General features: G+C 43.8%; 1 protein-coding gene across 2 annotated transcripts in view; it reads left to right on the top strand.

Annotated features, from left to right (window-relative positions):
- The first annotated feature begins 12,027 nt into the window (after nt 1-12,027).
- Nucleotides 12,028-22,311, top strand: part of MAMDC2 (MAM domain containing 2) — a 152,602-nt gene continuing 142,318 nt past the window's right edge. The window contains exons 1-2 of one of the 2 annotated variants that reach the window (XM_043486526.1): nt 12,028-12,485; nt 12,814-12,927. In XM_043486526.1, coding sequence (XP_043342461.1) covers nt 12,452-12,485; nt 12,814-12,927 — 148 coding nt within the window. In that variant the 5' untranslated portion in view covers nt 12,028-12,451. The remainder of the gene's footprint in view (nt 12,486-12,813; nt 12,928-22,311) is intronic. The other variant, XM_043486525.1, reaches the window with a different exon arrangement.

Below are 22,311 nucleotides of genomic sequence, written 5' to 3'. Positions count from 1 at the left end.
AGATTATCATAGTGTTTATATATTTCTAAATAATATTATTTAGATTATTTTAGTGTTTATATATTTCTAAATAATATCTGTCTACTCATTGTTGTTTTTATATGGTTTCAGGAGAAGTAAAATTTGGATGAGTATGTTCAATCCTCCATCTTTACCCGGAACTTCAGTCCAAAAGCCTACATCCAACTAAACTATTTTTTATGACAGATGTTTTCAAAGGTTTGGAAAATTGACCTCTCTAGATCTTTGCTGGAAAAGTTTACTGAAGGATATAATTCAAAAATCAGGAAACTGAACCTTGAAAGAAAGCACAGAATGCAAGAATCAATACACTTGGGAACCTGGTAAGATAAGATCCAGGTAGATGCCACCTATGGGGCAGTTATTCCCTTCTGGAAGAATATGGGGATGTCTTTCTTTATTTTCTGAACTCCTTATTTTTATTAAAGTACAGCTGATTTACAATGTTGTATTAATTTCTGCTGTAGAGCAACTTGTCTCAGTTGTGTGTGTATGTATATATATATATATATATATGCATTCTTTTTCATTTTGGTTTATCCCGGAAAGTGGGATATAGTTCCCTGTGCTATACAGCGGGCCCTTGTTTTCTATGCATTCTAAATGTAATCGCTTGCACCTAACCCCAAACTCTCAATCCATCCATCTCCCTCTCAACTGCCCCTTGGCAATCACAAGTCTGTTCTCTATGTCTGCAAGTCTGCTTATGCTTTGTAGATAGGTTCATTTGTGTTATATTTTAGATTCCACATGTAAGTGATACCACAGGTATTTGTCTATCTCTTTCTAACTTACCTCATTTAGTATGATAATCTCTAGTTATATTCATGTTGCTGCAAATGGCATTATTTTGTCCTCTTATATGACTAATATTTTTTTGTATATACGTATCCCATCTTCTGGAAGAATGTGGGGATGTTTTTGGCCCAGTATGGAAACTTAGAAAAGATACAGAAGGCATACAGAAGGCAGCCCCCACTCTAAAGCATTTCCAAAACTAGAGTGAGGGAAGCCATTCCAGTCCATTGTCTGATTCTGGAATGAAGCCTAGAGGTGAAGGAATCAGTTTCCCCATGGAACATCCCCATTCCCCACTATCACTAGAGAAAGTCTGCACCCAATGAGTTAGATATCCAGAAGTCTAATTTGAACCTGGGTGAGTGAATAAATAAAACTTCCTCATAACAAAGTAAGTTTAAAATGTGTATATAAAGTTGTCAAATTGGTTGTGGAAAAAACCCACCTTTTCACTTCAGAAAGAGTTATGGGAGCTTCCAGCAATTCAGAAACAAAATATCTCCCTTGAAAGTTTCTCTGTGTTTCTTTTTCTCAGAAGACATATTTACTGGATACAGACAGACTTATCACTCAGGCTCTACTATGACCAGGGCCCAAGATACTTCCTTTAGCCTCTAAAAACAAAGTCCTGTGAGATGCCTTTTGGTATAGATGATTCTATCTTGTTTGCTCCACCTTAAGCATTGTCAAAGATTTCTATTTTAATCCTAAAACTATCTTCTTTTTTTATTTTTTAAATTTAAGTTAAATTTAACTTATTTAACTTATTTAAGTTAAGTTATATTAAGTTATATATTATATATATAACATATATAGTTATATATATATAATTTATATTAAGTTATATATTAAGTTATATTTAAGTTAAGTTATATTAAATTAACTTATTAACTTATTTATTTAATTTTATTTTTTAAATTTAAGTTTAAATATAGATGACTTAAATTTTACATTAGTTTCAGGTATAACATAGTGATTCCGTATTTTTACAGATTATACTCCATTAAAGGTAATTGTAAGAAAACATCTATAATTTCCTGTGCTATATAATGTATCCTTGTTGCTTATCTATTTTATACATAGTAGTTTGTATGTCTTGCTTCCATACCCCTAATTTGCACCTCCCCTCTTCCCTTTCCTCTTTGGTAATCAGTATTTGATTTTCTATATCTATGAGTCTGCTTCTGTTTTGCATATACATTCATTTGTATCATTTTTTATATTTCCTAGTAAGCAATATCATACAGCATTTGTCTTTGTCTGATTTACTGCACTAAGCACAATATTCTCTATCTCTATCCATGTTGCTGCAAATGGCAGAATTCCATTTTATATACATACATGCATATATATATATATATATATCACCACATCTTCTTTATCCATTCTTCTGTTGATGAGCATTTGGATTGCTTCCATATCTTGGCTATTATAAGTAGCACTGCTATGAATGGTAGGGTATACGTATCTTTTCAAATTAGCGTTTTCAGTTTTTTTCCAGACATGTACCAGGGAGTGGAATTGTTGGATCATAGGGTAGTTCTATTCTTAGTTTTTTGAGGAGACTTAATACTGTTTTCAGAGAAGGCAATGGCACCCCACTCCAGTACTCTTGCCTGGAAAATCCCATGGACGGAGGAGCCTGGTGGGCTGCAGTCCATGGGGTCGCGAAGAGTCGGACATGACTGAGCGACTTCACTTTCACTTCTCACTTTTATGCATTGGAGAAGGAAATGGCAACCCACTCCAGTGTTCTTGCCTGGAGAATCCCAGGGATGGGGTCGCACAGAGTCAGACACGACTGAAGTGACTTAGCAGCAGCAGCAATACTGTTTTCCATAGGGACTGCACAAATTTACATTCCTGCCAATAGTATACAAGGATTCCCTTTTCTCTACATCTTTCACCAAGTATTTGTTATTTTTATACTTTTTGATGATAGCCATTCTGACAGGTATGATATATTCTTGTTTTGATTTGCATTTCTCTAATAATTAGCAGAGTTAAGCATCTTTTCATGTGCCTGTTAGCCACCTGTATATCTTCTTTGGAAAAATGTCTCTTACAAGTCTTTTGCCCATTTTGAAGGTTTTGTTTTGCTGGTTATTTTTTATGCTTAAAACAAAATAAATTTATTCTTTCATAGTTCTAGAGGCCAGAAGTCCAAAACTAGTAACACAGGACCTAAACTCCCTTCTGAGGAACTAGGAAAGTATCCTTTCTTTGCCTCTGCTAATTTCTGGTAGCTGAGGGCATTCCTTGGCTTGTAGCTACATCACTCTGATCTATCTCCCTAGTCACATCTTGTTCTCCCTTTTGCCCATTTTTTGACTGGGTTGTTTGGTTTTTGATATTGAGTTGTATGAGCAGTTTATATTTTTTGGATATTAACTGCTTGTCAATCATATTATCTGTCAATCACAATATTTTCTCCCATTCTGGAGGTTGTCTTTTCATTTTGTCAACGGTTTCCCTTCCTGTGCAAAAGCTTTTAAGTTTAATTAGGTCCTATTTGTTTATTTTTTATCTTATTTCTTTTGTCTTAGGGAAATTATATATTTATAAAACATAATTATTGTTATAATTTATGTGAAAGAGTGTTCTGCCTGTTTCTCTTCTAGGATTTTTATGGTTTCAGGTCTTACATTTAGGTCTTTAATCCATTTTGAGTTTATTTGTATATGTGGTGTGAGGAAATGTTTTAATCTCATCCTTACATGTAGCTGTCCAGTTTTCCCAGAATCATCTGGGAAGAGATTGTCTTTTCTCCATTATATGTTCTTGCCTTCTTAGACTAACACTGTTTTCTATATTACTGTTTTTAATGTTCTAGTTGTTGGTAGTTATAATGGAATTCAACCAATAGATTAGATTTTTCTTCTATCTGATAGAATTTCAAAGCTACAGTTTCCCAATGGTCCAGTTTACATTTCTAGTTTCTGTACCCCCTATACTCAACTTTCAAAGGCAGGACACTATAGGAAAGGTTATCTTGATGGATAGGCTACATCTTCAGTTTCAACCACAAGCCTAGACCTGTGAAAAACTTAAGTTTGTAGACAATTAATAGAAAATATTTATATAGTGCTGAGAGAGTGCCAGGTACTTTTTAAAGTATCCTAACAATATAAACTCACCTAGTGCTCATGATCGGGCTTCCCTGCTAGTTCAGTTGGTAAAGAATCTGCCTGCAGTGCAGAAGACCCCAGATCGATTCCTGGGTCGGGAAGATCCACTGGAGAAGGGATAGGCTACCCACTCCAGTATTCTTGGGTTCTCCTGTGGCTCAGCTGATAAAGAATCCACCTGCAATGTGGGAGACCTGGGTTCAATCCCTGGGTTGGAAAGATCTCCTGGAGAAGGGAAAGGCTATCCACTCCAGTATTCCGGCCTGGAGAATTCAGGGTCACAAAGAGTCAGACACAGCTGAGTAACTTTCACTTTCACTGCTCATGATCCCCTTGTGAGATAGGTACTCTTATTGTTTTCATTTTACAGAAAACTGAGGCACAGAGAGGCCAAATGATGTACTGTGGATGGATCAGTGAGTAACGAATCTGCCTGCAATGCAGGAGACCCAGGAGACATGGGTTCAATCCCTGGGTTAGGAAGATTCCCCTGGAGGAGAAAAGTAGCAACCCACTCCAGTATTCTTGCCTGAAAACTCCCATGGACAGAGGAGCCTGGTGGGCTGCAGTCCAAAGAGTTGGACATGCCTGAGCTGCAACCAAGCACAAAAGGTTAACAGATAGTAAGTGACACAAGACAAGTGTCTTGTGTCTTGAACTTTAGTGGTCTGGCTCCAGAGTCCATGGTCTCAATGATAGAATTACATTCCCTGTTCTGATGCAACACTCCCTTGTTCTTTCAAACAGCTTTTTTCCCACTGTTAACACTAATAGTATTTAATTTTGTTGATGATGAAAAGATTAACTCAGTGCATTCTTAACCCTGGCTCAATAGAATCACGTTGGAGAGCTTTAAGGAAATAGCAGTGCTTTGGTCCCACCCCAGAAATCATGATTTCATTGGTCAGGTGGAGCCTAATCTCTGCATTAAAAGAATCAACTCCCCAGATGGTTCTTGTTGCTCATCTGAAATTGTGATGCACTGGATTAGCTCACTGAGGGACCTTGTGATGTCTGGTGGTAGAATTTCTTCATTCTAACCGATTACTTGGGCCTCTGAATCCTAAGAGTTTCAGTTCTTTGCATTTTGATCATCCAGATTAGTAGTAATAGTGTGACTTGGCTTTTCATGGTTAATGTATCTTTGCACAGCGTGCACTCATGCATGCATGCACACAGTTCATATGCCTCTTCAGAGCTAGAATTTGCTGCCTGTTACCTTCCCATTTGGTGCTGTTCTATGTCTCAGCAGCCAGGACTTACTAGTTGTGAATGTCATCTTGTCCTTGTTCAATTTAGATCAAATCACCTAATGTGTAGATCCTCAATATGGCACATTAATAAGGTCAGAGGCTAATCTGGGACTTCACTGCTCTTTGTTGGAAATATTTTTGGCTGCAGAATGCTTTATTCTTCCTCTTTTTTCCCATACCACAGCACTCAGACAAAATGTGTAGAAGAGGAAGCTTATCACCTGGGTTTAGCCCAACTTCCTACAGGCCTCCTCAGTCTCTGGAGTCACCATTAGCTATAATAAGTGAAACTCTAATGTCCTTCACCTCCCTCTTAGCCCGAACAGTTGATATAGAGCTTCAACTCCCAGGACTGGGGGAATTCCCAGGGGAGAACATACATGTGCACAAACCAGCCTGCACCCATTCTCACTGCACTGAACCCCAAAATGCCAAAGGGCTGGGGGTCAGCAGCAAAGTGAGTTGTGACACTGCTCACCTGCTCTTTTTGTAAATATGGCCACAAGAGTCTAGAACTCTTTGGGGCCCAGTGTTTGGTAGAGAAGAGATCTTCCTGGCTTTCCCAAATAGCCTAGTCTTCCTCCTGGACCCAGACAAGAGTCTACAGGGTGGGGGCTGGGACAACTTAGGAAGCAGGAAGCAGACTGACGCATCATCTCAATTTCCCTCCAACACCAAGGCCCCCTTCCAGGGGCCGAGCCCTCTTGCTGGCGCCTCCCTCTCATGAAAGTAGGCCTCTGGGAGCCTCCCCATCCCCCAGTTCACCAGCTGTGCTGCTCTGACACCAACAAGCCTGCTCTGACTCCCCGTTCAGACTGTGTGGAAGTGCACATCTGTGTAGCTCTTTCATTTCTATAAACGTCCCCCGGAATGACCCATGGTTTAGATTTAGTTCTTTTTTTCTCTAACCACAGGATGAAGGCAGGCCTCCAGGCTATGTGAACCAGTGAGCTATGCTGTTCCTTTCCTTCAACAAGCATTTATTGAGCACCTACAATCCACAGTGCACAGACATGGGACAGGTATAGACACAAAGATAAAGCAAACTTGTTCTCCACTCTCGAAATCTCAGCTTCCATTGCAGAACAGAGACACAGACAAAGTCACTGCAATACAGAGCAATACATGCCACAGCTTGAGGGGGGACAGGGAAACACAGGCATGGAGAAGGGACATTGAAACTGGGTCTTAAATGAATAGGAGCACATGAGTTTCCTAGGGTTGCATACAAAGTACCACGAACTGGGTGGTATAACCAATAGAAATTTCACTTCTGGAAGCCCGAAATCCCAGATCAAAGTGTTTGCAGGGTTGGTTCCCTCAGAGGGCTATGGGGGAGAGTCAGTTCCAGGCCTGTTGGTTGCTGGCTATCATGCCCTTACTTTGGCTTGTAGAAGCATCGCCCTGATCTCTGCCATCATCTTCAATCACATGGCATTCTCCTTGTGTGCGTCTCCAAATTTCTCCTTTTTTATAAGGACATCAGTCATATAAGATTGGGGCCCACGATACTCCAGGGTGGCCTCATCCTAACTATTACATCCTCAGTGGCCCTATTCCCAAATAAGGTCACTTTCTGAGGTACAGGGGGCTAGGACTTGAACAGATGAACATGGGAGTGGGGGACACGATTCAGCCCATAACAAGGAGTTTACCAAGAAGAGAAGAGGAGGAAGGTTTTTTGAATCTCAACAAAAAGGAGTGTGTGTGAACACAGGAGAGGGCAAAGAGGACACAGTCTGGGAAAGACAAGTCAGGGGTAGGTATTGAGGCAGGATGGGCAGGGGTGGAGAGGTGGCTTCAACTCTGATCACTAGGGGGTTTTCTAGCAGGACTTGGCATATAGACACTTCACTAGGGCAGGGAGAAACTTGCCTTCCTGGCCTCAGCCCAGCTTAGGGTTGAGGAAGGAGGTGGGGAACTGAGAACAGGACATTTCGAAGTGTCTGCTCACACCTCCCCAGGCTTGGAAGATTAGAGAGATCAAGAGAGCTTTGCTTGTAGCTAGACGTGAGCTCACACCCAGCCCCCTACCCTTGGGCAAGTCACTTAAACCCTTTGGGTATAGTTTCTTCCTCCATAAAGTAAGCGTGAAACCACCTGGTACATCACAAACACTCAACAAAAAGTGTTAGTATCATCACTGTCACGAGTCAGCCCAAGGAACTTTGACTCAAAAAAAAAAAAATTGAAAGGTTGCATTCAAACCACCGTGAATGATGTCTGACTCCAAGCTAGGATTCGGAGTAAGTTGGTGAATTAAAGATTAATGATGGAGAGAAAGTATCTATTTTAGTATCTATTTTCTTTTAAATGCTCACTCTGAAAGAAATATCTGCTTTATAGTTCAGTTTATTTGAGTGCAGCAATTTAAGTGGGATATATATTTTGTAATAAGAGGAGATTTGTAATAACTGGTTAACTTGGGCCTTGGTCCCTCACAGTGGATGATGATTCAGACCCATAGCAGACACGTGACTGCTTGTCGTGGTGAGAGGCAGCTGGTGCTGGGCAGGAAGCAACGGTACCGCCAACCAGCCTCGGGGCAGAGCCTCCAGACACCTCCTGCTGGAATGCAATGAAGGTCACTGGCAGGACAAGCCACAGAGCCTGGAATTATTTTATCAGCTCATTTTCAACCTGATGGTGTGCAATGAGTAGGGACATGTCTGTGTGTGTGTGTGCGGAGAGAGAGAGACAATGTGAAAGTAAGGTAGCGAAATGCTGAGTGTCAAGTGGGCGTGAGAGGCAGAGGCGAGCCTATTCAGAGACCCCCAGAGACAGAGATGCAGACAGGGTAGCAAAGAGCAGGAGGCTGCCTGAGGCTGTGTGTGAGGTGAGGCTCGTACCCACAGAGCCCACAGGTTAGGTCGCTTTGCCAGCCTGTGGTCTAAGCAGCCCTTGTAGGAGAGAGGACTTTGTAAAGAAGATTTTAGGGGCGGTGCAGTGTGTGACATCAAATTCCATCTTCACACTGCCTGGATGTGTGACCTTGAACACGATGACAAATGACCCTTCTGGTCCCATTTCCTTGTCTGTAAGTGGAGATAACAGTGGTCTTCACCTCATAGGAATGTTGTGTGGATTATATGAGATAACGCACTAAGAGTGCCTGGCATGTGCTTGCTTGATGTATAATATTCTTCTAGTTTCCTACAGCTGCTGGAACCCACTACAACAAACTGGGTGGTTTAAAACAACGGGGGAGTCCAGAAGTCCGAAAACCAGGTGTTTGCTGGGCTGCACTTCTCTGGGGCTCTAGAAGAGAATGTTCTTTGCTTCTTCCAGCTTCAAGGTATTCTCTGTTTGGGGATGCATCACTCCAGTCTCGGTCTCCATGTTTACATGTGTCTGTTACTGTCCTTCTATCTCTTTTAAAGATGTGTGTATGTGCTCAGTAGCCTGTCAGGCTCTGTCCATGAGATTTTCCAGGCAAGAATACTGCAGTGGGTTGCCATTTCCTCCTCCACGGGATCTTCCTAAACCAGGGATAAAACCCATGTCTCCTGTGTGTTCTTGCATTGGCAGGCATATTCTTTACCACTGAGCCACCTGGGAAGCCCTATCTTATATGGACATTTGCCATTAATTTAGGCCCACCTCATTATCCAGGATTATCACATCTCAAGATCCCTAACTTACATCCATATGGCCCTCTTTCCAGATAAGGTCACATCCACAGCTTCTAGGATGTCTTTTTAGGGGGCTACCATTCAACCCCCTATCCTATCTAATGTTTACTGAGTGTTTCTAAAATCAGAGCTTTATGTGCGATATTTGATTATTCAATTAAGCTATATCTTGGAGAGAGAGGCCCAGGAAGTTCTTACCTTGGGGCCTTATGCTGTTTTCCCACGTAATGTGGCAGTGAATGGCCCTATAGCTTCGTGATTAGTGACGGAAGAAAGCGGGTTGACACACGTACTTTCTAGATTTTTCCAGATTCCCTCCTTGGCTCTCTAGATGTACAATATCCTCTCCTTTCTCTGCAAAATGTCTTCCAGAAAGGACTTGTCCCAGCTGCTGGGAGTGTTGTCATCAAACAGCCTTCCCCGGTTAGCACTTAGGTTGGCCTTCGTGAGGAGGGCTGCCTCATTGGAGTTCAGTGTCCCAACGAGCGCCACATTGAGTGACAGATGGAGGCTGTGGTACAAAGAGCCGGGCCCTTTTAATCTAATGTAGGGTAAGTCAAATGGGCCATTTAAACCCCAAAAGTTCTTGTGGGATCAGAAGGGCTTCAAGGGACTTGCATTTCGTTGTCACTCTCGCAGGGCCAAATCCTTCCGCTTTCCACAGACGTGGAGCCCAAAGGCGCCCCCTAGTGACCATTCTCTGCACTAAACTCCAAGTCAGACCCTTGCTGCTCAGAGTTCCCAGGCTGTGCCAATGTCAAACGGTCATTTGTTCTTGGGATCATGCAGTTATATGTGAAATAGAAACTTTACTCCAACTAATTTTGCACTTGTGTGTAATGATTCTACTTCTGTGGGTGGAAATAAATGATGTCACCTTTAAGTATTAAATCACATTTTTAAATTTTTGGAGATCTCTTTAGGGCTTTGCAGTTTTTCATTTTGCTAACACTGAGGACATGCAGATGAATATAAGGCCATCCTAAAACTTTGAAAGATTCCATATGTACTTGGGGGAAAGGAAAACTAGTTTGATAGTTGCTGAAAAGTTATTTAGTTGAAAATAGTGGTTTGAAGTTTCAACTGGATTCACATCCGTCTTTAAATGTTTAAGTAACTTGATGAAACTGATACGTATCACCATCTGTGAGCAAGAAATAAAAAAAGAAGGACAAAGGAGACAGGTTACTGTACAGATTGAGAAGATGAGAAGATAGGCTTTTGGAATAAATCTATCTGAGTTTGAGTCTGTCTCTACCACTTGCTGTCACTGAACTCTGCACCTCAGTTTCCTCATCTATTAATGGTGATAGTAATGATGCATACCCCCATAGAGTTTTTGAGAAAATTAGATAAGATTATCTATCTAAAATGTTTATGCTAGTAAGCATGATAACTATTATTTATTATTATTAGGTACTTCCTGACATAAAGCATATAAATACACACACTAAGCAAATTTTAGATCATTTATGTCACTGCCTACAGAAAACTCAAAACAAACAAACAAAAAAAACCTGTCTAAACATATTTTAAAAGGGGTTTTCTTATTAGAAGGCTTTTAAGTTTTCTTCTCCTGGTGACATCTGAGTCAAGACCTTGAGGTCGTGCAGGTGTGAGTCATGTGGCTCTCCCAGGAAGAGCATTTCAAATAGAGGGAATAGCCAGTGCGAAATTCTGAGAGGACAGCTAGACTGTGTTTAATGACCAGCCGGGAGATTCATATGGCTGCAGGGGACTAAGCATGGCAGATGAAGTTAGACATATAAAAGGTTGGGGACAGGTTCTGTAGGCCTGGTAGGCCATTGTGAAGAGTTTGGGGTTTGCTAAGTAATTGATGGAATTGTTAGGAGTCTGGGGCCAAGGAGTGACATGGCCCAATTGCTGTATTAAAGGGATGCCCTGACAACTGTGTTAAAAATGGAATGGAGGTGCGCGAGGCGGAAGAAGCAAGAAGACCACCTTTCAGAAGCTGCTGTAGCATCCCTGGCAAACAGCCGTGGCAGCTTCAGTCACCATGGGAATGGAGAATGGTCAGTACCTACTACGTTTTGAATCCTAAACTGACAGAATTTGGTAATGTCCTGAGAAGAAGAGAAGAGTCAAGGATAACTCTTAAATATTTTTTCTGAGCAACTGAAGGAGAAAGGTTCCTTTAACTGAGATGAGGAAGATGCAGGGGAGTTAGTGGGCCATCTGGACTAGAAATATCTGTTGGGGAGATATCGGGCTATAGGTGGTGTTTCAAACTATGAGACTGGATGAAATCATTGAGGAAGTGAGGAGAGAAGGCAACAGGAGTTGAAATAACAGAACTTGGAGGCAACCTAATAATATCCAAGGAGTCAGAGAGAGGAAGAAAGAAATAGCACAAAGACCAAAGAACAAGGAGAGTCTGGAAACCAAGTGAAGGCATGTATGCAGGGCTCTGGTGGTTAAAAAAGAGTTTGTTAGGCCAGTGGTCTTTAAAGTGTGGTCCCAGACCTAGCAGTGTCAACACATAGAAACTTGTGAGGAATGTGCAGAATTTTGCACCCTAAGCTTAATCTATTGAATCAGAAACTCTGATGCTGGGTTTCTGATATACTTTAAAATTTAAGAACCATTGCCCTAGCCATACAGTTGCATGCCCAACATTATAAACAGCATTAAGACCCTCACCCCCCCACCACCACTTTCTTTACTGGAAGAAAATATTTTTAAAGACCCACTTAGTGCTTAAGGGAAATGTGTAGCCAGTGGGTATTAGGGAGGGAGTAACCCCCATCTCTCACGTCCCAATTTAGAAACTTCCTACTAATTTATCATGGCTCTTTGGAGAGGAGGAATGCCCCCATTTTAGGGACCGAGGCAATGCTGAGCACCAGGCATGCCAGACATTCCACGGCTAAATAAAAGTGTGTGTATGGGGGGTGGGTATTCCAAGGTTAACATTAATGGGCCATAAATGCTGAACTCCTAGATAGATATAAACCTTACTCCACTCAACACAACACTTTCCAAATTTTCCTCTAGGTTTTCCTAAGAGAATTCCACCCTTTTCCATTCTGAGGAAAAAAGGTTAAAATTAGGGCCAGCCCTGCGGGACCGGCATTCCAGATAGAGAGAGGCTGTACCCAGAAATAAGCTGGTTCCCCCTGCGGATGGGAGGGGCGGGGCGCCTCCAGCCCCAACTCACCCCGAGGGGCTCCTGGGAGGCCTGCCCTCGCCAGAGGCTGACAGGGGTCTGATACCAAGCGTTAAGAAGCCGAACCGAGTCACTGCCTCCCGACCTCTCCTGTCCCAGCCAGTCCTGGCTGGCTTTTCAAACGTGTGCCGTTGTCTCCTCCCCGCCCAGCCCCATCCTAGCGCAGGACCAGCTGTGAGGCCGGCTTCATTTGGGACGCGAGCTGCCTCGCGGCTGCAGCTCAACAAGCGCCGCTTCCCAGTTCAGGCACCTTCAGCTCTCTATTCGGCTCCCGAGCCGCGTTGCAAAGTTGGGCAGCTTCGAGCGCGCTTTGCCTCTGATTTCTCCCTCCCCCGGTTCGAGGTGCCCCTGCTTCCCACGCTCCTTCCACCCGGAGCAGCCTGTCCCGGCGAGCTGGCGGTTCGTTCCTCTGTCCAGTCCTCCTCCCCGACCATGCTGCTCAGGGGCGTCCTCCTGGCAGTGCAAGGTAAGCCTGGACTCGGGGGCTATCCCCGCGGGGCGCTCTCGCAGCCCTCTCCCAATCCTGCAGCCCTGGTAGTCCAGCTTGCGGTCCTGGGCTGGGCCATCTAAGGGTGCCTACGGATAGCGTCTCAGCAGCAGTTAACTTCCCTCCCCAGCCCAGCGGCTGCGCGCAGTCCTGCAGTGGAAGCTGCCGGGGCGGGGGCGGCAGCAGCGCTTCCCTCTCCCGCCCCTTCCGAACGCCTTCCTCCACTTTCACCAGGTGGTTCCCCGGGGTGCCCTGAGTTGCTGCTAACGAGACCCAGCCCGAACTGAAACCCGCTTTGTACCCACAGCCCTGCAGCTTGCCGGTGCCCTGGACCTGCCCGCGGGGTCCTGCACCTTCGAGGAGAGCACCTGCGGCTTTGAATCGGTGTTCGAGTTCCTGCCGTGGATTTTAAATGAGGAAGGTAAGGGGCTCGGGGCACAGGGGCCCAGCCTGAACAGAGGGCGGCTCTTCTGCATGAAAGTGAAAGCTGCTCAGTTGTGTCCGACTCTTTGTGACCCCATGAACTATATAGTCCATGGGATTCTCTAGACCAGAATACTGGAGTGGGTAGCCTTTCCCTTCTCCAGGGCATTTGCCCAACCCAGAGATCAAACCCAGGTCTCCTGCGTTGCAGGCGGATTCTTTACCAGAGAGCCACAAGGGAAGCCCTTTCACATGGATACCGTTATTATCTTGGAGTTACATACTCTCGGGAGAGAGGGTGTCCTGAATCATCTTTCCAGGTCTCAGCTGTGCTGCATGAATGGCCAATGAAGAGATGGGGGTTGGTGGGGCGTCCTTTATTTACCTGGCCCTTGGCAAGAAGCGCTGAGATTTCACCCCTCCCCGCTACTCCCTAATGAAAGGGACAAAGGGGACACAGCTGATGCCTGTCTCCCACCAGCTGGGTGCCCTCTGCAGGTCAACAGGCTCTCTCGTCCTCAGTAGACACCTTTGTGAGCTGGGCGAGTTGGGTGAGATAAGTTTTCCTTTCATCCAGCGGAAACAGTGGTGCTGTTCCTCTGTGATGGGACCTCAGTGTGAACCTCACATTTGTGTTGTGCTTGACAGCGTTTTGTTGCATGACATCATCCTCATATTATTGTTGGTTTATAATTCAGCACTTGGCAAAAGAGGAAACCAAGTCTATGGCTGTGTGTCTGAGGTCACTCAGCTGGCTTGCATTGGTCGTTGCCTCACCGCTCACACTGTTTGGGTTCTAGTGACAAAGTTTAAATGTGGGATCTTAAATGTGATACAGTTTTTTGCCCTTTATTTATTTAGTAAATATATTTCTACTTCTTTCCTTTCTTTTGCTTGTGCCACCCCAATCAGAAGCCTGATGTCCTAGGTCACCGGGACTGGGAAATAGCCTCCTTTAAAAAAACACCGCAGCATAAAAGAGATCAGTTAATCTCCTTCCCCTCTCAGTTGTCTTCAGGCCCCCAGATTATCTAACCTCCCTGGAGAAGGTGGGGGCCCAGAATCCCTGCTCAGGATGTATAAGCTGTCATCACAGCTTTTCTGCCTCAGGCTTCTCCTTGGGGCTTTGCATATATTAGCTTCTTTGATGTTGGCAGGGAGGTGATGTTAACCCCAGTTTCCAGAGGAGGGAATCTCAGAATATTCAGATGACTGGCCCACGTACCAAGGTAATCAGTCAGTAGCCAACTCTGAACTGACTAGATCAGGGAAGAAACAGGAGGAAGCTACTCAGTAGTAAACGTTATTTATTGCCAACACTTGCTAAGGCTTCAGTACCGAGTACTTAAGGATAGCTGGGAAAAAAATCAATTCCTGATTTATTATTTGAGGAATTCCTACCTCGCTGATTGCCTTAGGGAAATCTCTTTCATCTCATCACCCTACTCCTTTCCCTGTTCTGATTGTGTGTGAAGCATGTTGAGCAATGGCCTGGGCCACGCAACAGGCTTTAGAGAGCATTATTCTCTAGCACAGAGCTTTAGCTGCATCAGAATTATCTGGGGTTGGTGGGGGGCGGGGGGTGGTGGTGGTATTAAAACACAGATTGCTGCGCCCCACCTCTGAGTATCAAAGTCTGTGGGTCTGGAAGGGTGCTGAGAATTTCAATACCTAGTAAGTATTCAGGTGGTGGTGCTGGTCAGGAGATCACACTTTGAGAACCACTGACCTTACACACCCCCCCTACCTCTACTGGTGGCTTCGCATAGGGCTAGGACCAGGGTGAAAGAGCCACTTGCATGACCCTGAGAGTGAAAACCTCCTTCAATCTTATGCCCTAGACACCCCTTTTGCTTCACCCTAGTCTGATTCTGAGAAAAGGAAATCGGCATCACCCCTTAATCCAGGAGCCTCAGTCTTGTGCCCGCATTGCCAGGCCTCTGTCAGGATGGTGGCCCCCTGGCAGCCTGCTCCTGGGTTAGTGGGCAGGCCACATCCCGCCACACTCGACTGCTGTCCAGACCCACAGGAAGTGCTCTCTGCTGAGTTGGCACCTCTGCAGCAGTGGCAGTTAACAGTGCCCCTCCAGGGAAACAGGAAGATGCTTATAGGGAAAAGTGATTGCGGCTACAGCATATAATGAAGGCACTGTTGCTTTCCTCTTTGCTTTCTTTCCAACGTCTAACAGTCACTGCTTTCTGGCTCAAGGCTGGGACTCCTGGCTTGGCTAGGGGAAGGTAATTCAGTCACCTCTGAGCATTCCTATGGGAGCAAGCCCATTAGGCTTCTGTCCTTACAGATTGTGTTTTTCAGTGGCCAGAACTTGGACATAGCAGTCCACTCCAGAGGTGCAGTAAGGTAGGTGTGTGCCAACTGCTGTGGTTGCCTCCTGAGAAGCCATCACTAAGAATTTCTATTATAAACCCATTGCTAGGCTGGTAAATTAAAGAGAATGAAATTGTCCCATGCTGAAATTTGGCAAGCTGTTCGCCAGCCTTTCTGCAGATTTACTTCATCTGGCTGTGAAAACCTTTTGAAACTAGTTCCATCCACCTGTGTGTTGCATGGTAGCATAGAAAGCTGTAAGTTTCATGACTTTTGCCCACAAGAGTTTGGAATGTAAATAGCACTTTCTTTGATGTCCTTGGTCAGTAGGTTAATTTATGGTGTAGCAGTCAATGCTAAAGCCCAGTGAAGAGGGTTAACTGGAGAAACAAATTTGCCAATTAGAATTTCATTCCCTGATAGCTCAGTTGGTAAAGAATCAGCCTACAATACAGGAGACCTGGGTTAGATTCCTGGGTTGAGAAGACCCCCTGGAGAAGGGAATGGCAACCCACTCCAGTATTCTTGCCTGGGGAATCCCACGGACAGAGAAGCCTGGTGAGCTACAGTCCGTGGGGTCGCAAAGAGTCAGACACAACTGAGCGACTAACACCTTTGCCTTTTTAGGACAGGAGATTCACATCAGGAGTTGTCTCAAAATAACCTCCCAGCTGCCCAAAATCATATGTGAGGTCCACCCCTTTGATTTACTTAGTGTATTAGGTCTCTAAGCCTTTCCAGTTACAATTCCAGTGTCCCTAGCTCATGGCCATTTTGAAATATGCTTGATCTCCTCTCACAGAATGGATGAGTTTTGACAAGGCAATGTGTTGACTTGACTGCGCCCCACCATGGAGGGCGCCCCTGGGGAACAGAGGATGGCATCAGAGTAGCTGAGCATGTACTGGAATCTGGTCTCATCTACTTTCCAATTTTGGCAATGTGGCCTTGTTTTCTTGATTTACCTCCATGGTTTTGGTAGAATATTTTCATTTTCTCTCACTTGTCAAGGCAAGTGAGATTGTATCAGAATCAAATTTTGGAAATGCATCTAAGTTTTAGGTTTGAATTAAATCCTGGAAAGAAGAGATCTATTTTATCCTATAAAAATCTTCATTCATTCATTCTTCATTATCTCAAAAAATCTTTATTTATTCACAGTTCAGAGAATATTGGAACCCCTTTAATGGTTGTCCTTAGCAGAAATCAAGATTATCAGTTCTACTTGCCCTGTGCCAGCTGTGGGGCCGAAGCCCTTCAGCTGAGGATTCTTGGAGACTATAAAGTTGGCCTCACATCAGAATAGTCATGATTCAGATTAGTCATTGGATGGGTTTTGGCTTCGTTCTGATTTTTGGACACCTTGGTTTAGTATCTTTAAGCTGGCGCTGTGAGGAAATCATTGGAGGAACTGCAGGAGGAAGAGAGTAAAATCCAAATCCAGGTACTACTCCTTTATTAGAAGTTTGGGGCACTAAAGCACCCCAGAGAGTAAGGCAGATGTGGACATATGTCAGGTTATGAGGAGGTAAAAAAGGAAATTCAAAACACTTGTTGTAGAGGAGGTGGTTTTTTTCCTCCAACAGTGGGGGTCAAGGTTTGAAGAGATGCCTAATACAGAAAGAATTTGGATGGTATTTGTACCTCGGAGCAAGTGATAGTATCTGTGGCGGGCTGGCCAGCTAGAAGTTTGCCGTAACCAAGGGGGTGAGAGTAGGGTGGTGGGGTGGTGGTAGAATATACGGAAATCTCGATGTAAGTACATGCCTATTTCTCTTCCTGTCACCCTCCTTTCTTCACCAAACCCCTTACTTCTCTCTTGAGGACACTTACGGTCACTTGGTCAGCTGAGTTTCAGTTCTTTACTCAGTCATGTGCTAGTTATTATTAATAGTGATAAATCCTGCTTGATATTTCTTGAGGCCCAGCTAAAGCCAAAGTCTGGTCAGGATCCCAAAGACCTTCCTGAAGAAGAAGGATCAGTCCTCCCTTTCTGCAGGTTATAGCTCTTTTCCTAATGCTGGGGGAATGGCTCAACATCCCACTCTGACATCACCCTGAGTTCACCCAGGCAATTCCCACCCTCTGGACCTGCTTGAACCTTCATCACCTCTGCTGGTTGGTCTCTCGACACCCTCTCTGCTGAAGCACAGCCCCCACGTTGTGGAAAGGCTGGGAGCAGCACAAGTTTGGGATGTTCCCTATATGGCTCTTGGAGAAACAGTCCACCCCAGGCCACATTCTTCCTGCAGTGCCACAGGGGATTCCTGGGCCCACCCAGGCTGCTACTGATGTCCAGTCCAACCTGGCTTTTGTGAGCTGTGCCTAAGCATGGCCTTAGTTCTGCCCTGGCTCTGCGCAGCATCCTGGATCCTAGGGCTGGGCCATAGAGTTCACCCAGTACAACCTCCTCATTTTATAGAGGAGCACACTGGGGCCCGGAAAGGCTCAGCATTAATCAGGCTCCATATTGATGCTGCTGGTGCCTTCTAGGAGGCCCCTGAGCTCTCAACCCCTCAGTTTGGGGGCATGTCCCTAACCCTTGGCCTCCGTGTCATTCTGAGTTCCCAGGTTGTCTCACATGGCTCCTCCACTGGGGACTTAACCTACCTGGACTGGTAATCTCTGCCTGCTCCTCCCTGCCATGACTCACTTCTCTGAACATAGGCTCTGTCTAGCCAGCCTTCTTCCTATCAAGGCCAATGCCCAGTCTGGGTCTTCTTTACTCAGATAGAGTTGCTGAATGGGAAGTGGCTACCCAGTTCCTGGCCTGATCCCTAACAAGGTGTCCTGGATTTGGAAAGTTTGCCTTCTCATAATCACAGAAGTCAGCTATGGTCACAATATATTGGGAGGAAAAAGTAATCTCTTGTCATAGGACTTTCTGCTTTTATTGTCATCTTCAAATCTCTCAGCATGCAAGCAACCGCCATGTTTTATGGCTTGCACTTTGGGATATGGTATTCATAAAAAATCCTGGTTCTTAAAATAACAGAACCTTTTTGGTAGGTCATCTCAGTGATAGTCCTAATTCTGTCTTATTAAATAACATTTGATTTTTAAGAAGTTGATTAAAATGAATTTATGTTAATAGAAGTGGTGGGTATCTTGATGCATAAGATCAGCAGACAGTTGAATGTGTCTTGGGCATTTTGACGTGGCATCACCGATTCGATGGACATGAGTTTGAGCAAGCTCCGGGAGTTGGTGATAGACAGGGAAGCCTGGTGTGCTGCAGTCCATGGGGTCACAGAGTCGGACGCAACTGAGCAAATGAACTGAACTGAACTGAGCATTTTGGTTGGTCAATGCTGATTTTCACCTCTGCCAATTATCCCACCACTCTCCCTCAATTTCTCTTCTGTGTGTCTTAATCAACTCAGTCATATAAATGTATTCATGCGTTCAGATCTAGGCTCTTGGAGTGTTTGACTTATGTTTAATTTTATACATATGTAGGTATGTATATGAAATACCTAGAGAAAGAAGGTGGTCCTGAACACAGAACATATTGCTGGTGATAAATGAGGAACTTTTATAGTATATCAGAAATTTCTATCACATCCACTGTGTGTGTGTGTGTTCAGTGGCTTAGTCTTGTCCAACTCTTTGCAACCCCGTGGACTGTAGCCTGCTAGTTTCCTTTGTCCAGGGAATTTTCCAGGCAGTGGGTTGCTATTTCCTTCTCCAGGGGATCTTCTGGACCCAGGGATTGAACCTGCGTCTCTTGAGTCTCCTGCATTGGCACGAGGATTCTTTATCACCGAGCCACCTGGGAAGCCCATCATATCCACTAGGCCATACCTAATTAAGTAAAGCATCATGTCATACCTAATATCAACACAGCACTCCTGACAAAAATAGAAATTTTAGAGAAATTCTTACACCTATGCCAATGGTTCTCAGCTCTGACTGAACATTAAAATTACTTAAATTTTTCTTTAAAAATAGTCATACGCAGGCACTACCACAAGAGATTCTGATTTACTTGACTACATATAGGGCCAGACTTGGCCCTGTTAACAAACAGACATTAATAAATGAACAAACTCCCTAGGTGATTCCGATATGTGGCCAGGGTTGAGGACAGTGTCCAGAAGAATGGCCAACTCCTCCTTCCTCTTCCCAGTCAGATGTAGAAAGAAGGAACATGCTGTTGCTAAGGATCCTTTAATGATTACCGATTTCCAATAGAATAAAGTACAAACTGCCTAGCTTGGCACTCGGGGTCCTTTGTAATTTGCCCTCAATTATATTTTTGCTCCTCCCTCCCGTTAATCCCCAACATGCTGTTCACTCAATGAGCTCTTTACTTCCTTGCCTCCTTGCTCTGTTTGTGCTGTCCTCTACACCCCTGTTATCCTGCTTCTTCATTCCCTGGCTCCATCCTGGCCTGTTTAAATCTATCTGTGCTTTAATGTGTGGCTCTTCTTTGAAACAGTCCTTGAGTTTCCCAAGTAAATAAACTTCTCCCTTTCCTCTTTGTTCCCCCTTCCCATGGCTCTCTTCACTTTCCACCTTGTAAATCTTCTTCTTAGTTCTCCTTATTGGAGTCCCCACCTCTTCACCTCATCTGAGTTATGCTTTGGGAACAGGGATCACATACTTCCCACAGCACCTGACAGTGTGTGATATCAATAAACATTTTGAATTTAATCAATCTCTAAAGCCCTTATGGAGATCAATTAAAAAAAAAAAAGGAAAAAAGTTTTTGACATTTTCCCCTGTAAAGAAAGAGGTTGTGTTTAACAATCCTTCCTACCATAAGACTTCAAAGATGTTGGAGTCTTCTGTTGCAATTTCCAAATATAACAGTGAAGCAGTATTTCAGTTTGCCTCACCAATACATGATCTGTTTCATCCCTGACATACCAATGGACAAATAGCCCTTGGATTATTTACCCATCAGGACTGCCTGAGACCTTTGATCCTCTGCCCATCACAAACAATCAGAGTGCAACCTTGAGAGTGACACTGATTGGTCTAAAAAGTATTTTTGGCAAAAGATGCTCAAACTTTGAACTAGCTATTGAGAGCTGTTGTTTCCAAGGAACTCAAGTGTGAGACATTAATAGTACCCACCCTGATGGGTAAAAGCAGACAGGGATATTTGTCTGCTCCTTGAAAAAAGGAATCTTCCATGCTGATGTGACTTATGGAGAAATTCAGTGACATCTGCAAGGATATTTGCTTTTTCTACCTTGTGAGACATTTATCTGTTTTTAGGGAGGGTTCTGAGTTTATGAATAAAATAAAACAAGTGGTATCGTGCCATAATTTCATAGTATAATGAGTGAATCAACTGTTTTACAGAAAATACTTCTAAAGAATATTCATTCTGTCAACACACATTTGCATACCCACTCTCCATCAGGCACTATGTTGGTTGTTGGAGTACAGATAGTATATGGAATACATTCACAGTCATGATCCCTGCCATTTGTGGTCACCTTAGATCAATAGGAGCAAACACAAATCTGTAATTATGGTAGAGAGCAAAAGGAACTGTATACTAGCCCAGGATCTTCATTGCAGACAGCATAAGTAGGCTGTTTAAGCACAAAAGAAGTTTATTGGAAGGGTATCAGTTAGCCCTTAGGATCAGCAGGAAGTCTAGAGATCTGAGTTACATTTGGGCAAGAGTAAAGAGATATAATGTGTTGGCGAGATCCTACTGAAGGAGCCATTTGTGTGACTTTGCCATGATTGTTTACTACGGCGCCTCTGGACCTGCCTGTTCATTATACTGGAGGCAGGAAGCAGTGTGATGCAGCCTGCTCTCCAATTCAAAGGGTTGATTTGAGGAAGACAAGCTGATAATGGGAAGGCTAGATAGGGGACTATGCAGTGGTCCAGCTAAGAGATGATGAGGGCTTGAGATGAGAAGTGTGAAGCGATACCTAGTGAAACGATTACACGATAGCTTCCTACGCCACCATGGTTTGTGACCCATAGGTGGCATATCATGGTGCCTGTCTAGTACATTTATTGTCATTGTCTGTAACCATCATAACAACCAACCATCCCGGAGGTGGTTATTATCAACATTTTACAGATGTGGAAGTAGGAGACACAGAGAGATGGAGGTAGCATGCCCAGTGCAATACAGAGAGTCAGGATGTGGACCCAAGCTCATCCAACTCAAAAGACTTGACCCTCACTGGATCCTGGGCACCTTCCCATCAGAATAGGATGATACCTTCATACTTCCAGAGGCCACCACCATGGAAGACAGACCTGAAAGATTCATGCTTCCCTGGAGACAGTGGGAATCCACTGCAAAATGCTCATGGTGTCCCAGCATTCCCACTTCTGCCCTAGGTTTCAGGCCCTAGCAACAGCCAGTGTGCCTGCTATATGGTAGTAAGCCTTTGGAATCAAGCCAAGATAGGGAAATATACTTTTACTTATTTTTTCCATAATAGATTAAAGTTTAATTTTGGAACCATCTGAAGGATTCTCTTCTTGGTCCTCAGCATAATCTTGGCAGAGAACTTCAGGGAAAATTTATGACTTGACCTAAAATACTTTGGCAGTCTTAAGGAATACTCCTCAACTTCAAATTCATCTATTCTTACTGTGAACAAATTAAAAGAGTACACAGATAAATGTGTTTTTGCAAGCCAGTTGCCCCACTACCCAAGCACTTTGGTACTTATTCCATTACTCTTAACAGAATCACAATATTGCTATCCAGCAACATTATACAATATTGTGATATATAACTTAGCTCTACGCTCAGAAAAATTTCCATTCCTTATTTGAAAAACTTTTGCCTCACTGCCAAAAAGAGCTGAAGTGTTACTTGTGGCCATGCTTGTAATGAAGATGACTTTAATATGCTTTAACTTCACCGAGAAGCTGCATTCTTGGATTACCAATGTTTCATGACTAAAATCATATTGTCTGATACCATAACTTAATGTTTTCTTTTTAAAGTTTCTGCAGATTTCTTCTAATTTTGACTTTATGAAAAAAATGGGTAATAGACTGGAATGTGTTTAAATTGTTTTGTGACTCTGCATTAGCCCTTTTTAAAATATAAGCTTTATGGAAA

Source organism: Cervus canadensis, chromosome 14 (genome assembly GCF_019320065.1).
Source record: "Cervus canadensis isolate Bull #8, Minnesota chromosome 14, ASM1932006v1, whole genome shotgun sequence".
Lineage (NCBI taxonomy): Eukaryota > Metazoa > Chordata > Mammalia > Artiodactyla > Cervidae > Cervus > Cervus canadensis.
The sequence above is the reverse complement of the archived record's forward strand: the minus strand, read 5'-3'. Positions and strand labels throughout refer to the sequence as shown.